This window comes from Esox lucius, chromosome 24 (assembly GCF_011004845.1).
Source record: "Esox lucius isolate fEsoLuc1 chromosome 24, fEsoLuc1.pri, whole genome shotgun sequence".
Lineage (NCBI taxonomy): Eukaryota > Metazoa > Chordata > Actinopteri > Esociformes > Esocidae > Esox > Esox lucius.
The window spans coordinates 19,997,444-20,015,170 of record NC_047592.1 but is presented as its reverse complement, the minus strand read 5'-3'; the positions used below and the strand labels follow the sequence as shown (position 1 = coordinate 20,015,170).

The window sequence follows — 17,727 nt, the reverse complement described above, 5'->3', positions numbered from 1 at the left end:
TGGTACTGGTGATGTCGGGGCCTGTGGTGTTGGTACTGGTGGTGTCGGTGTCTGTGGTGTTGGTCCTGGTGGTGTCGGTGCCTGTGGTGTTGGTACTGGAAGTGTTGGTGCCTGTGGTGTTGGTACTGGAGTGTCGGTGCCTGTGGGGTTGGTACTGGTGGTGTTGGTGCCTGTGGGGTTGGTACTGGTGATGTTGGTGCCTGTGGGGTTGGTCCTGGTGGTGTTGGGGCCTGTGGTGTTGGTACTGGAGTGTCGGTGCCTGTGGGGTTGGTAATGGTGATGTTGGTTCCTACGGTGTTGATACTGGTGGTGTTGGTGCCTGTGGTGTTGATACTGGTGGTGTTGGTTGCTACGGTGTTGGTACTGGAGTTGTTTGTGCCTGTGGGGTTGGTACTGGTGGTGTCAGTGCCTACAGTTTTGGTGCTGAAGAACTTTAGTAGCCACAAGCCCCAACACCCAAGTTCGGTCATGTAGCATCTGTTCTATTCCTTCTAATCGGTCATGGTTAAAAGCAGTACATTGTGTTACAATTCAGACGTGTTTGTGCTACTTTCAGCTTACGTTTGCTACACACACCTATTGATGTTCAGGCCTTACCACAGATGGCACTCCCTGAACATGTCCCACATATTTTTCATCCTGGCATTTCCTGGGCTGGTGATGGTACTGTGCCCAGAACTGCAAGTGCTCAGTAAGGGGCGTTTCACAGTTTGTTGCAGAGGCATGTCAGCTTTGCTAACATTTACACCACCTGGAGCCCCACATGTTGGCGTTAAATGAAACAATGATTTGTTATATCCTCTGGCTGTAACATTGGGAAATATCTGTCAGTGTTGTTACATGTGTGTTTAAAATCAGTATGCCACAAATGCAATCAACCGAAACAATTCTAAATGTCCAGATGGAGAAAGGCTTTCCACTTCATTCTTCCATGGTACTGACTAACCAACCAGACCTGCATCCACATGTCAAAGTTAATAAGAATTAGAGGTAATGCCTAAAAAACAGCATACGTCATTTTTTCTTTACCTTATGACATACATATGTAGTACTGGACATTTCCTAATTGGCAAAATGTTGCAAAGATGTCAGTCTAGATGTTACATTATTGTACAGTTCAACACTGGAATACATCTACCACGAAAACTTGCCCGTTTGCAAACAGTACATATTCTTTACAATACATATTCCTGACTGCAAATGTCTCAAAAGGAGCATACTTACTCGGTTGAAGCTGCACAGCAACTTTCCACTATCATGTCACCAACACAAACTACTGCACTACTGCACATGGGACATTTGTTTGCTCAAAAATATCTTGGAAGAAGATTTGCCCTGAAGCCAGCAAAGTATATATTTTCTTTTCAAACACGCTGAGAGGACATTTGACCGGAGTTAGTGCTTGTTCCTAACCTAAACCCTAACCTTAACCCTTACCTAACCTTAACCCTAACTTTCTCTTGTTCAAGTCCAAGTCCTATCGGACCTTTGCCCTCAAACCACATTCAAATCTTTCCCATTTGCAACGGAGGACTGTGGTTACATTCCCACAGGCCCCTATGTGCACCCAACACATGTATGTAATCCTGATATGACACAACAAGTGCCCCACACCTTTCAAGTTACACTGAGGCACTAGTTATAAAAATCCTACATTGTTCTGGGTCATTGATTTACTTTACCATAGCTTTTAGTGAGTTTTGTATATGGAAAGGGACACATTAATAATGTTATGTTACACATAGAAAAGACAAGCACAGGATGTTGCCTCTTCAGAAGTTTAGTTGGAATAGGGCCACGTAGAGAGCTGGAAGGTTGTGGGATACAGAGAAAAAACTAAAAAGTGTCTCCATTAATCTATAAGTAGAATCTCGGTCATACCCCGGTTAGCAATGACATTAAAAGTTTAATTTAGTTTAGTTGTGATGACATGGGGCCTGTATCGACACGTGCTGTATGACATTAAGGTATGGAGACCACAGCAGCACTTTAATAACCAGTGGCCAAAAATCCAAGAAACATCTTTAAGGAACGCTTTTTTTGTCAGCTTTGGAATTATATCAAAACCTTTCGTAGGATGATTCAGTTTCCTTTATCTATTGGTTATTTAAAAGGAATGGTAACTTATGCAAATCAAGTAATACCTTTGACAGAAAAGCTATAATTAAAACAGCTTGTCTGTCAAAACGCAAGTAATAAATGAATGCATCAAAGCATCTAGTGCGGCTATTTCTTTTCTTTTCTGAAAATGTGTCAAACACTTTCACTGAAAAATAATTTGCCCTACAGCCAAAACTGCTGTTGAGAAAATGTAAAACAAATCAAGACATGATATCTTTTGTTAAGGGTGGCAGGAGGAATTGTTCATAAACATTTGCATATTTTAAGTTATGATGAACATATCAGTAATGTGCTTTCGGACCATCCCATAAATGTATTTTGTGGACCCAAAATCGCTGAGATCAATAATCGAACTTTGATTTAAGACTAGAAAATGAATATTTGAGCACCATTGCACCACTGGAGTATTGGTAAGGTTGTATTGTCTTGCATTGTTATGCAAATTTACATAATGGCAAAGGATTACTGGTTAATACTCTTATAATCTCACCTGGCACAGCCAAAAGAGGACTGCCCACCCCTCAGTGTTCGGCTCCTCTCTAGGTCCTGACACTACCAGGAAATCTATTCAAGCCACTGTGCATCATTTCCTGTTGTGGCTTACTCTTTGGTGTTTCACGCTGGGTATCTGTATAAGGACTTTGTAACAACTGCTGTTATTAAAAGGGATTCATAAAATCAATGTGATTGAATTGACTACCAGAGCATTATATAATTTAGGTTAGCAGTACCTTGATTGGACTAAACTGTTTTTGGTTACAGTATTTGACTAAGAATCCTTGATTTATGTTAAAATGGTTCTGGAAAAGATAAGGCAGCTCTTTGTTTTGTATTTTCAGATTTATTGTAACTGGTTTAAAATATGTTTGTTATCTGTAATATTCTTTATGGGATTCAACAAAAGGATCTGCTGGTTTTGTGATGACAAACATGTGAATGAAATAATTCAACAAAGACTTGTTTCTCCTAATTTCTGCCATAGTTCATGAATAAGGTCTCACTGTATAGAGCTTTAATTTTGTAATTTTTTCATGGCTTAGCATTCTAGCAATTCTTTACCACACACTGTGTAATATAGGCCTGCGGCACTGATATGAACTAAATTTTAACCTTAATATCAATAAGGAAGAAGTAGCTTGTGAAAAATACAATTGCCCATGGCTGCATTATGTCCTGGGCTGGGTTCAAACTAGGTTACACAGAGAGATTGACAGAGGAGGCACAAGTCTTTTTGTCAGTGCTTTCATAGTTTTACTTCCGTCTTACAGCATTTAACACCTCCCATGTAACAGTTCCAGAAAATTCTGCAGGAACACAATTTAGAACATTGATGGCCAGCCAATTAGTGTTAGGGGTGTCTTATCTGCTCATAAAACCATATACCTCTAAACTCAATGGATAGCAGCAGTATGATTACAAAAAACATGTTTTTCAGGGCCAAAAGGTAGAACAATTCTTGACTAGCTAAAGAAAGTACATTCATAGTAAGATAGTACATGGTAGATCATTTAAAATAATCAAAGGCACAAGTAATGCTGCCTCCATTTCAAAGTACTTTAGTTTAGTACAGCTGAGCAGACATATGTACAATAATAAAAAATGTGTACATACCAAGAATTTTCAACGCCAACAGTCTAAATATTAAATAATTGTTATTACATTCTCTCTGAAATATAATTTATTTTCCTATTCAGTTCTATACAGACTGACGACCTAAAAAAAAACATCCCTGTATAGGTCCATATACAGTATATTATATGAATAAAATATTTACATATGAAACAATCCATATGGGATTAATCAGTCCTTTATGAAAACTCAAAAACATTTGTCCAATAAACCATAAAAATCCACACGCATCTTCCTATTTCTATTCTTTACCATCGTCCCATTACACCCTCCTGTTACATTATGTCCTTAACATTAACTCTTTTACTATCTGTTTCTTATCCTTTTTTTTTACTGGCTCTTGCATTATGCGCCAATTTCCTGGAGTTATAGATTAAATTCAAATGATCCATCCTTTCAGTGAGTTTCCTTCACATCAGTTTGTTTATTCTTATATTTATTCATGTGTTAATATTACGGTATTACACTGCACTTTCTTTATTATTATACTTATATTACTACAGGAGTACTGTAATACTTCTGTCAAATTGAAAGCAACCCATTTAGAGTGTACCATTGACAGCTAAAATACCATCTTATTTTAAGTATATATCTGTAGGTTAGCTGAATAACAGCAACAGTGCATTCAAAACACTTTTACCAAATTCTCAGTTTTACTTTCACAATTAGTTAGGCTGTCACTGTATGTAACGTTTATTGTGATATGCATGTGTCCAAAGTATTTCAATGATGTTGCAATTATTGGCAACTGCCATTTTACATGGAACCATTGGCCCAGAAAATTTTGCAATAATTTACCACAATTACAAAAGCTGTCATGCTATATGAACTTCTTAGACATCAAGTGTCAGTTATGTTATTTAACTATTCCTTGCAGGCTAGTCTCAAGAACATTTCTTAGACGTCTTCTTTGAATAAATTACTAAGCGGACTATTTGTCAAAACATTTTAGCTTTCTGTATAAAATTGGTAACACATTTTGTAAGGTAAAATTTGTAAAGGATATAAGGAATTATACTGCACTTATAAACAGTTATTGCCTCAATTTTCTATACATTATAAACAATTCCTACATTATTATCCTGCATTGGTGTAGGAACAACAGACTCCTAGCCAAATAGTATATATACATATACAGCTCCCAAAAAAACTATATATACACATACAGCTCCAAAAAAATTATATATACACATACAGCTCCGGAAAAAAATATATATACATATACAGCTCAGGAAAAAATTATATATACAGCTCCGGGAAAAAATTACTTTCCTTTTTGAAAAAGGTGCAGTGGTCTCTAAATTCTTTCCGCAGCTCCGGAATAAATGAAGAGACCACTGCACCTTTTTCTTTCCTTTCCAAAAAAGTTAAAAGGAAAGTTTTGAGAGAGGAAGAGAAGTGTTCAATTTGCAGTGGTCTCTTAATTTTAACCCGTTCTTCACTCAAAACCTTCCTTTTCAACTTTTTTGGAAAGGTAAGAAAAAGATGCAGTGGTCTTTTAATTTATATATATATATATATAGTGGGGCAAAAAAGTATTTAGTCAGCCTCCAATTGTGCAAGTTCTCCCACTCAAAAAGATGACAGAGGCCTGTAATTTTCATCATAGGTACACTTCAACTATGAGAGACAAAATGAGGAGAAAAAAATCCAGAAAATCACATTGTAGGATTTTTTATGAATTTGTTGATAAATGTTGGTGGAAATTAACTATTTGGTCAATAACAAAAGTTAATCTTAATACTTTGTTATATACCCTTTGTTGGCAATGACAGAGGTCAAATGTTTTCTGCAAGTCTTTACAAGGTATTCACACACTGTTGCTGGTATTTTGGCCCATTCCTCCATGCAGATCTCCTCTAGAGCAGTGATGTTTTGGGGCTGTCGCTGGGCAACGCAGACTTTCAGCTACCTCCAAAGATTTTCTATGGGGTTGAGATCGGGTGACTGGCTAGGCCACTCCAGGACCTTGAAATGCTTCTTACGAAGCCACTCCTTTGTTGGCCGGGCGGTGTGTTTGGGATCATTGTCATGCTGAAAGACCCAGCCACATTTCATCTTCAATGCCCTTGCTGATGGAAGGAGGTTTTCACTCAAAATCTCACGATACATGGCTCCATTAATTCTTTCCTTTACACGGATCAGTCGTGCTGGTCCCTTTGCAGAAAAACAGCCCCATGCTTCACAGTAGGTATGGTGTTTGATAGGAAATGGGCATGAGAAACTTAACACAACACAGATGTGCTGACTAACTCTGAAAGAATGACCATAGATAGGACGTGTTGCCTTTTACAGATAGGCCCCACACATCCTGTCCATACATTATGTCCATACCTCCTCCTAGGAGTTCCCCATGTGACTGACATAGGCTATATGGATAGGTCCATTGACCATAGGTTGGAACATACCATACAAGGGTCTGTTGTAGGATAAACCTTTCTTATTGGAGGATATTGGAATGTGTAAGGTTGGTTATGACCACTGGCCACCTCCTATGTATCCTGGCATAAAAGACTGTGTTGCCTCTTGTAATTATGGAAGAGATAGAAATGAGAAATGGAAGGTCAACATCATAGACTCATGCTGAATAAAGATGGCTCTCCCCTGACTTCTGGTTGCATTTATTTTGTTCATGGATCAAACTTGGACAGAATCTAACATGTTCTTTGGATGCAACTCAGCATTCTTTCTCCTCCAAACACAACAAGTTGAGTTTTTACCAAAAAGTTCTATTTTGGTTTCATCTGACCATATGACATTCTCCCAATCCTCTTCTGGACCATCCAAATGCTCTCTAGCAAACCTCAGACGGGCTGGGACACGTCTGGCACTGCAGGACTTGAGTCCCTGGCGGTGTAGTGTGTTACTGATGGTAGCCTTTGTTACTTTGGTCCCAGCTCTCTGCAGGTTATTCACTAGGTCCCCCCGTGTGGTTCTAGGATTTTTGCTCACTGTTCTTGTGATCATTTTGACCCCACAGGGTGAGATCTTGCGTGGAGCCTCGGATCGAGGGAGATTATCAGTGGTCTTGTATGTCTTCCATTTTCTTATAATTGCTCCCACAGTTGATTTCTTCACACCAAGCTGCTTACCTATTGCAGATTCAGTCTTCCCAGTCTGGTGAAGGTCTACAATTTTGTTTCTGGTGCCCTTTGGTCTTGACCGTAGTGGAGTTTGGAGTGTGAGTGTTTGAGGTTGTGGACAGGTGTCTTTTATACTGATAACAAGTTAAAACAGGTGTCATTAATACAGGTAACGAGTGGAGGACAGAGGAGCCTCTTAAAGAAGAAGTTACAGGTCTGTGAGAGCCAGAAATCTTGCTTATTTTACTGAGAAATATACCAATAAATTCATAAAAAATCCTACAATGTAATTTTCGGGATTTTTTTCTCTCATTATGTCTCTCATAGTTGAAGTGTACCTATGATGAAAATAACAAGCCTCTCTAATCTTTTTAAGTGGGAGAACTTGCACAATTGGTGGCTGACTAAATACTTTTTTGCCCCACTGTATATACATATATATATAAATATATATATATATATATATATTTTTTTTTTTATAGCCAATCATGTGGCAGCAACTAAGTGCATTTAGGCATGTAGACATGGTCAAGACGATCTGCTGAAGTTCAAACCAAGCAGATGGGCTAAAGCAGCAGAAGACCGACCACACTGGTTTCCACTCCTGTCAGCTAACAACAGGAAACTCAGGCTAGAATTTGCACAGGCCCAGGGTAGGATTTAGAATGTGACGTAAACAACATGAAAGCATGGATCCATCCTGCCTTGTATCAATGGTTCAGGCTGGTGGTGGTGTAATGGTGTGGGGGATATTTTCTATATATTTATATATATTTATATATTTATACACACACACACACACACACACACACACACACACACTCACCTAAAGGATTATTAGGAAAACCTATTCAATTTCTCATTAATGCAATTATCTAATCAACCAATCACATGGCAGTTGCTTCAATGCATTTAGGGGTGTGGTCCTGGTCAAGACAATCTCCTGAACTCCAAACTGAATGTCAGAATGGAAAAGAAAGGTGATTTAAGCAATTTTGAGCGTGGCATGGTTATTGGTGCCAGACGGGCCGGTCTGAGTATTTCACAATGTGCTCAGTTACTGGGATTTTCATGCACAACCATTTCTAGGGTTTCCAAAGAATGGTGTGAAAAGGGAAAAACATCCAGTATGCGGCAGTCCTGTGGGTGAAAATGCCTTGTTGATGCTAGAGGTCAGAGAAAAATGGGCCGACTGATTCAAGCTGATAGAAGAGCAACTTTGACTGAAAAAACCACTTGTTACAACCGAGGTATGCAGCAAAGCATTTGTGAAGCCACAACACGCACAACCTTGAGGCGGATGGGCTACAACAGCAGAAGACCCCACCGGGTACCACTCATCTCCACGACAAATAGGAAAAAGAGACTACAATTTGCACAAGCTCACCAAAATTGGACAGTTGAAGACTGGAAGAATGTTGCCTGGTCTGATGAGTCTCATTTTCTGTTGAGACATTCAGATAGTAGAGTCAGAATTTGGCGTAAACAGAATGAGAACATGGATCCATCATGTCTTGTTACCACTGTGCAGGCTGGTGGTGGTGGTGTAATGGTGTGGGGGATGTTTTCTTGGCACACTTTAGGCCCCTTAGTGCCAATTGGGCATCGTTTAAATGCCACGGCCTACCTGAGCATTGTTTCTGACCATGTCCATCCCTTTATGACCACCATGTACCCATCTTCTGATGGCTACTTCCAGCAGGATAATGCACCATGTCACAAAGCTCGAATCATTTCAAATTGGTTTCTTGAACATGACAATGAGTTCACTGTACTGAAATGGCCCCCACAGTCACCAGATCTCAACCCAATAGAGCATCTTTGGAATGTGGTGGAACGGGAGCTTCGTGCCCTGGATGTGCATCTCACAAATCTCCATAAACTGCAAGATGCTATCCTATCAATATGGGCTAACATTTCTAAAGAATGCTTTCAGCACCTTGTTGAATTAATGCCACGTAGAATTAAGGCAGTTCTGAAGGCGAAATGGGGTCAAACACAGTATTAGTACGGTGTTCCTAATAATCCTTTAGGTGAGTGTATATTTATATATAATAGTTACAAATGTTCATGGTTCTACCCTTTTAAAATAAGCAATACTTTTTGCACTTAAACATTTGGAAAGAAAACAATTATTTGGGAGTTTACTCAGGGCAAATTTATTCAATTGGTCAAGGAGAGCAAACACAAAAATCATGGCAGCATCTGCTGAACATGGACAAATGGCAACAGCAAATAAAGTGGTTGAAATCTGTCCAAAAGGGTTAGGCAGACACTCAACAGGGTAGTGCTCAATGCCCAAAAAGCACAGCTTCAGAAATTACCACAGAATCAAATAAAATGTTTCACCCCATTGCCTATATCCGGAAAGGTTAACATTTGAAAAAACCAAAGAGAGCCTTCAGCCCATAATGTCTGCTGCCAACTGTTAAACATATATGTGGATTCATCATGGTATGGGCAGCCATCTTAGGTATCTTTAACAAAAACAAAAACCAAGGGCCATGCACTACAAAATGTAACAAGGCGATACAAACCTAAAAACAGAACATGACATACAACACAATGACTGACAAGGCGAAAATGGCTGAACTAAATACACAGACTAACAAGGAGAACAGAAACAGGTGGGGGCTAAACACAGGTGAATGGTATAAACTGATTAACTGAAACGAGAACAGGAAAGACCAAACAAGGACATGAAAAACCAAGGACACGCAGAAAACACGAAGCGGAACGGTCCTGTCTGGCTTGGACCATTACAGTTCGTGTTTTCTGCGTGTCCTTGGTTTTTCATGTCCTTGTTTGGTCTTTCCTGTTCTCGTTTCAGTTAATCAGTTTATAGACAAAGTGCACTCTATCATGCTAATACTGTTCCCTCATAATTCCATGAGGATTATGTCTGTATGCATTACAAAATTCAGGATTGGTTTTATGAACACCAGGATGACATCAAACAACTTCCAAGGCATCCCCAATCACCAGATCTGAACATGATTGAACCTGTATGGGAAGTAGATTTCCACTTCCTTCATCCCTCAAAGAACTGAAGACTTTTCTTTTACAATGGTTCAATATCACACTACAGAAAGTTCACAAATTGGATGATGGCATTCTAAGAAAGCTGAAAGCAAAAGCTGGCCCTACTTCTTGTATATTTTTTCCGTTATTTTGTCCAGTCCCTTAAAGCTATTAGGTACTCTTCAACATAAACATGAGAAAAGATATCCAACTATTTTGTTGAACATGTTCAGTCAAGGAACAGTGGGTATGAAGACCACAATTTCAACATCTTCATTGCATGCCTGCTCCACTGCCTCACCAACCTGAGGTAATACGAATATAATTTCACAACAGAGTCTGCACCAATCCATCACATCCAAATGTATCAAAATAAGAAATGTTCAGTTTTGTAACACTTAAAAAGAACATTTGTGTGACCAAACTAAAGGGTTAATCTTATTAGCACTCCTGACAACCTGAGGTAAAAATGTTTGAAAAGCACAGGCTGGCTAGTGCACCTTTTTTATGTCAACGTTTTGAGCTCTCACTTAGCCTTAACCATGATCAGCGCTCCCTGCCTTTCCGCTAGGACGTCCCCATCCTCATCCTTGCCCTTCACCTTCCGACCGGGCTTGAATGACAGCTTGCGCATAGCAAAGCTGTCGTCCGGAGCGAAGGAGCTACTCCGACTGGTCCTCGTGCTGCGAGAGAAGGAGGTGGACGTCCGCCTTTCGGGGTTCGTGCCCTCGAAGAGCTCAGCAATGAAGCTGAGGCCGGCCTTGTGGAAATGGGGGCTCCCGGCCAGCACACACAGCAGAGGGTTCACGCTGCTACTCAGGAAGGCGAAAGCTGTGGTGTTTGGACGGGCCACCAAGGCTGCTTTGATCAGACTGTTGTTGCCACTCAGCAGACCAGTCACCTTAGAATGAGTGACAGAGAAGGAGAGAGAGAAGGAGAAAGACAATGAGAGAGACAATGAGAGAGTGGTGGATGAGGGAGAGACGATGGAGATCAAGGCCGCAGGCTTTGGTCTGCTCACACTCAGCGTATGGTCTGTTCACACTGCTGCTGTCTGGTAGACGTTATCGGAGCATCAGGGTATTTCCAGGCTCACAAACAGTTTTCTCACCCAGATCATAAGGCTTCTCAACCAGCAACACTTATCCATGATCATATTTATCACATGATCACTTCAAATGCTCTGATGACTTCCTATGCACATTCAATGTACATTAACATATTTTAATATACCAGTCATAGGCACTATTACACTCATATTTATAATATTAAATATTCATTTCCTTTGTCCATATAACCCTTTTCTACACTCTTTGGAATTGCTGCTAGTTTACATTGTTTTTGTATATATATTTTAAAATGTTTTCCTTAATGCTTACTTGCCTAGATGTCGTCTGCTATGTCATATGAATTTCACTGCTCAAAACGACAGGGCTAATTCGGCATTTCCTTGTAACTGACCGTGCTTCTCATGTTTGATAGTCACCCCTCTCTGTGTCTTACTTAACAAATTGAAATAACTGTTACATATCACGCAGGACCTACAAAATACACGGCGAACCCCGGCACATATCACGCATGACCTACCAAATACACGGCGAACCCCGGCACATATCACGCAGGACCTACCAAATACACGGCGAACCCCGACACATATCACGCAGGACCTACAAAATACACGGCGAACCCCGGCACATATCACGCATGACCTACCAAATACACGGCGAACCCCGACACATATCACGCAGGACCTACAAAATGCACGGCAAACCCCGGCACCTGTAAGATGTTGACGATGTGGTAAGGCAGCCAGCAGCCAGCGAACGCTCCGATGATGAGGATGATGAGGCGGTTTCCGCGCTGTCCCCGCTGCACCCGTCCTTTGCGTTGGAGCATGACAGCGCGCAGTCGGCAGAGGACAGTGCCGTAGCACACTGTGATGAAGGTGAAGGGGAGGAAGAAGCAAAGGATGGTCTCAAAGAGGTATTGGAACACCTGGTGACCCACGCTGTTCCAGTGGTAAGGCACGCAGATGGTGACAGAGCTGTTCATTTGCAGGTTACTGGGTAAACAGAGAGAGAGAGAGACAGGCAGAGGGAGGAGATAGTGACAGACATAGAGAGACAGGCAGAGGGAGGAGATAGTGACAGACACAGAGAGACAGAAACCGACAGAGACAAATAAAATAAAGGTCACAGAATGAGATTGTTTGACTGAGACAATAGAAGTGTTCCGGATTGTCAATATTGCAGTCATGCTTCAAAGGTTATTAGAGAAGTGTATAACAGCTTGGGAACAACAAACGAGAGTACAAGATGTCAATCTTGTTTTTGAGTTTTCTGTCAAATTGTTTTAAATTTTGATTCTGTATTAAATATATTTACTTTCACACACACTCACGCATACACACACACACACACACACACACAAATGCACCATCACAAACAAACACACCACATACACCCACCTGCGGTAGAAAGGCATGGGCAGAGCCATGATGAAGGCCAGAACCCAGATTCCCAGCAACACGGCCTTCAGGGTTTGTTTGGTCCTCATCTTCTGAGACAGGAAGGGTTTTGTGACAGCTAGCCAGCGGTCGATGCTCATCAGGCCAATGAGGTAGATGGACACGTTCATGTTAACGCAGCACAGGTAGTGTATGGTCTTGCACGCTGCCGCCCCGAACTCCCAGCCCCGTCTGCCCGCCAGGAAGCGCAGGAAGAGCGGGATACTGAGCAACACCAAGGCGTCAGCCACCGCCAGGTTTAAGACGAGGAGGCATGTGACGGACCGTTGCCTCACGCGGCACACCACAGACCACACCAGGAACAGGTTGCCGGGGAAGCCGACCACGAACGCCAGGACCAGGATGAAGATGCCGATCTGGTGCGAGATAGGTAAAGGAGGGGAAGAGGGAGCGGGGAGGCCAGAGGAGTACTGCGAGGAGGCCGTGAAGGCGGTGAAGGCCGTGGAGGCTGTGAAGGCCGTGGAGGCTGTGAAGGCCGTGGAGGCGGTGAAGGCCGTGGAGGCTGTGGAGGCTGTGGGGGCCGTGGAGGCTGTGGAGGCCGTGGAGGCTGTGAAGGCCGTGGAGGCGGTGAAGGCCGTGGAGGCTGTGGAGGCCGTGAAGGCCGTGGAGGCCGTGAAGGCCGTGAAGGCCGTGGAGGCTGTGAAGGCCGTGGAGGCGGAGAGATCTAATACCATTCTGGAAGGCAACCGAAGAAAAAGGTCTCTGGACAGATATAAGAATTTATGATCTTGATTAGATTGCAAAGACTGTGGACACAGCCCTCATGCATGTATTAATTGTTCCAACATGTACTCTTAAAATATTCACCCGGCACAGCGAAAAGAGGACTGGTTACCCCTTGTGAGCCTGATTTCTCTCTACGTTTCTTCCTAAATTTCAGCCCCTTTTATGGAGGTTTTCCAAGCCACTGTGCTTCAACACTGTTGTTCCTTAAGGATTCAGGCTGAGTGTTTTGTAAAAGCACTTTGTGACAACTGCTGATGTAAAAAGGGCTTTATGAATACATCTGATTGATTGACTGAACAAATAGTTTGAGATGTTAAACTTTGGGAGCGACAAATAAATGATTTCTGCGCAGTCCCTGAATAGGGAATCATTAAATAAAACATGTGTTCTTGAAGCCTTTTCCCATCAAAATACAGATCAAAATTCACTAAGTGCTGAAAATACCACAAAGTGATGTGTGAATGCAGCTGAGTCTCGGATGCAACATTTTCATTAAGCACTAACAGGCAGGAAATGACCTGAGCAGCCATATTGTACCCAAAAACACACATATAAAATCCCAGTCACACACGCATGTATGTGTATTGACATCATCACTTCTGAGAGAATTTATGAAAACAAACAACTCCTGTCAAGTAATTTTCCATTACGACCAATATGAACAATGTTTGTACAAAAATGTTTACGTTGGCTTAAGAAGCTTTACATTTCACCACACTGACCTTTTTAAGATGGTTGTCCTCACTTAAGTCTCTTTCTCAGGGAAAATCAACAGGAAGGGCATTTCATAGCTAGTTTGTCCATCAGTCTCTGTTGTCCATCTGTGTGTCTGTCGACTATCACCACAAAAGAGGAAGTAATCACACTTGAACCCGAACCTTATCTTTTCAGGAGGAAATATGGTGTCTGTAAGCAGTCAATTTAGTATTTGAGCTAGAACTAAACTGGAGTGAAAATGTGTAGGAAATATTGATACAGTAAATATTCTCTATGTCTTTGTTCTTCTGCAAAGGTAGGCAACATACAATAACTCCATCTTCATCCAAAATGGCACCCTATTATTCTATTTAGTACACTACCTCTAAGGATTCTTGTTATTCAGAACAGACAGGTTGTTTGGTCTCAGATCTTCCAGTTTTTCTCAGAACAGCATTGCTCCGTGACACAGAGTGAGAAAGACCGAGTGAGAAAAAGGAAGGGATGAAGAGAGAAACAGAAAGACGTATGTAGACAAGAAATAGAGAGAGAATGAAAGACCAGAAGAAACTATTTATACACTTCTTTCATTCTGTATGTATTGGTCGATGCTGGAAGATTATTATATTGTTTGGGAACTCAAACCATCCATACATTTTTGACATTTGACATTTGAAAACACTGCTTGGGTATAGTTTACATTGGATAGGGTTAGGATATAGTGTCCAAATGCTGATTAGAAAAATAAATATGCCTGTTCATTCGAAACCAATCAAGCATTTCGAATCTTCTGAAATAATGGTTCAACACAGATTTATATATCTACTCAATGTTTGGAAGCAGTTGTAGAAAAGTGTTCAGGGAAAATGACTGGCCATTTGACTTGGCAAGGATAGACAGGGCTTAAGACAGCCCACCCAGGGTCTGTCTATAAAGCATCAAGGCATCATATTTGCAATGCAGAACTATAGGTACATCATCCCTTTCGTGCTTAAGAGTCCAAGGCTGAAACATTGGATCCTGGTCTGTTTAAAGTAACTGTGAAATATTTTCAGATTTCTATAAAACACAGAATGACTTAGAATAGGACTTAAATAATCTTCCTTCTGAAACATTTGAAGCAGCTCTGTGTATGAATGGTGTGGGCGGGTAGCCCAAACACAGGATAGTGTGGCTACATACAGTACAGGGATTGACCAAAGATTAATTGTGAGTAGACAGCCGACTGGCCAGCTACAATTCAAACATGATACCATCTTCCTATGCTTTGGCCAGTGAACAAAATAAATATGGTCTGAATAAAAAAAAAAACGTTCCAAAAGACATTTCCACTGGGCAGTTAGTTCAGCTGCCACTTCAACCCTTATCGCTGTGTCATGAATCCACACCTTTAATTGACGCTGGGAGGAACAGGGACAGTGTGAGTAATAGGATGTGGACAGGGAGGAGAGCAGTCTGGATGAGGATGAATTAGAAGGCCAGAGGCAGGTGGATTTATCAGATAGGGGATAGGATAGAAGAACGTTGCAACGGCGTATTACCAGTTGTGTGCAGTCAGAGTGGATACAGACGGAGAAGAGAAGAAGAGAAAGGGCAGTGAAGCAGTGATCCGAGTCCTGGAGGGGCTTCGAAGTGGGATTCGTTGATAAAGACCACCAAGGTCAAGTGCCTTACGAGTGTATGTGAGATGGAAGGGGTTGAAGTTAAAAAAGGAAATGAGTGGAAAGAAAAAGGTGGAAAGAAATGAATTGAAACCAGACAGGGAGGGGTTCAAGTTGACCTGTAATATAAGCGATGAGCCATCGTCAGGGAAAAGATCTTTGACGCCATGGGCACCTTTTGGTCATTAGATGACAACAAGGTTAAGATTGACTGGAGAAGTGACATTGACAGCATGGAATTTAAAAAAGGAAATGTGGAGCAAGAGGAAAGGAGAGACAGCCCACAATATGGAGAAATTGTAAAAGCATGAAAACCTTAACGTGATTAGTCGACTGTCCAGTTCCTTCTTTATCATTACACATCTGGAGCAGCAAAGTGCTACTGCAGCAATAGGAAGAAGTTCTCATTTTCGAGGACAAACATTTATGAAATGTCATTACAAAACCATCAAAAAAAGCCTTAAGGACTCCAAAAGTTAGACCCTATAGTACTTTCTCATCTCTTCAACTCTAAACATGTGTAGATGAAAACTAGAAGCACTTGGGACAAACTATTAATATAAAACTGTAGAGTAGCTAGCCAACTCAGTGGCACATTCAAACAGAGAAACATTTTCTCTGACCAGTCATATAAATAGTTATTACAGTAACAAGGCAAATATGTAAGGGATAAACATCAATGTCACAACTTGTCCCGTTGAATCATTCATTATTTTCAAGGTAATGTATAGAATGGAGGTGTTTATCCTGCTGAAACCACAATTGACAACATAAAACAACATAAGAAAACATTTAAATGTATTTTGACATGTGTTATCAATCTATTTATTTATGCTTTCTTATGTCCTGGTTGCTACAGAAGATTAGTCCTGATTAGTTCTTAAACTATATATAGATACAGACCTTGTCGAATTAATGGGTTACACCAGAAGCCAACAACACAGCAGAAAGCATAATCACTAATAAAACATTGAAATAAAAACAAAATCAAATAATTTCTACTTGTCATTATTGTTGTTTGTTGGCCACTGTGGTATAAGCAATAAAGACAACTACATAAACATTTAGAAAGTTATTTATTACTTTCTAAATATAGCAGTATTGTGACCTTTCAGACCATGATTGATTGTCCCCTATATCTGTTCTAAAGAAATCCAACCGACCATATATCCAGAATGAATGTACATTGTAAAACTCACTTCAAGCCAGTCAGAAACAAGTATTATTGTGGAAATGTACTGAGCTGATGTATTGATCAATTATACCATTGTATAGGAGATTGAACAATATCACTAGCTGAGTACTGGGTTGATAGTTAAGTACTGAGTCGATGTATTTAGACAGTAGGAAAATGCAAGATATGTTAATGGAGAGCTAAACTGATCAAAGGAACAAGCTTAGGCTGACTGAGACCAAAATACATGATTTGCTGAAAGGTCAGCTATTTTGTAAGATCTTGTCATACTTTGCCAATACATAAAAAGGTATTTCTGAGCTGTGCCCCCGAGACATTTCACTGATAACCTTGTTGCTAAGATTTCTTTCTCCTTGCAAGTTAATAAAACGGCTATTGTGTGATAGAGAATTTTGATCTCTGTCATGTATGCCCGAAAGTGTTCTGCTAGGTGTACTTTATATTGTGATACAACAGGATTAATCAAATCTCTGATACAGCTCTAATTGTTCATGGTCCCCTTATGTTTCATATGGATGTTCATTTAAAATCTGATAATAAGGTGTTTAACAGCATGGATTGAATGTTCCTGATGTTTTGTAAGTAAGGGTAGTTACTCTGTGGTTTTGCACAATAAGAGAGGTTTGTCATCATGCAACTTCCTCTGTCTGATTAATCATGAAATCATGGTTATTTCGTAACCAGTTGCTAATGAAGACTACCCCTGTCAATCTAAATATATTTCTGAATGTGTGTCTCTTTCAATGTATTGTCAATATGCTAGGCTTTATTGGCATGGGATTCTTTTGTTGTTGACATTACCAAAGACTTTCAATAATAGAAGTAAAATCTAAAATAATACAAATTCAAGTAAATATGACAAACAGATGTTTCAAAGGTACAATGGCATTTAAAATGTTATATTGTTAGCGATATATTGTTTTATATACAGTTGTGCTCAAAAGTATGCATACCCTTGGACAATTGGTAATATATGTACCATATATAAAGAATACATGAGTGAGCAAGCAAAACACGTCTTTTATTTATTATGGGATTCACATTCAACTGTAGGTCATAACAGAATGG

General features: G+C 40.5%; 1 protein-coding gene across 2 annotated transcripts; it reads right to left on the bottom strand.

Annotated features, from left to right (window-relative positions):
* Positions 1 to 9,496: 9,496 nt before the first annotated feature.
* ltb4r (leukotriene B4 receptor) lies at positions 9,497 to 14,114 on the bottom strand. 2 transcript variants are annotated; one of them, XM_010867147.5, is made up of 4 exons: positions 13,830 to 14,114; positions 12,322 to 13,083; positions 11,634 to 11,916; positions 9,497 to 10,755 (listed from the first exon to the last, which is right to left on the bottom strand). In XM_010867147.5, the coding sequence occupies exons 2-4, from the start codon at positions 13,053 to 13,055 to the stop codon at positions 10,381 to 10,383; spliced, it is 1,392 nt and encodes a 463-aa protein (XP_010865449.3). In that variant the 5' UTR covers positions 13,056 to 13,083; positions 13,830 to 14,114; the 3' UTR covers positions 9,497 to 10,380. The 2 variants fall into 2 exon arrangements, with proteins under 2 accessions (XP_010865449.3, XP_010865450.3); XM_010867148.5 differs by having other exon boundaries at positions 12,322 to 13,056.
* Between the last annotated feature and the right edge of the window lie 3,613 nt (positions 14,115 to 17,727).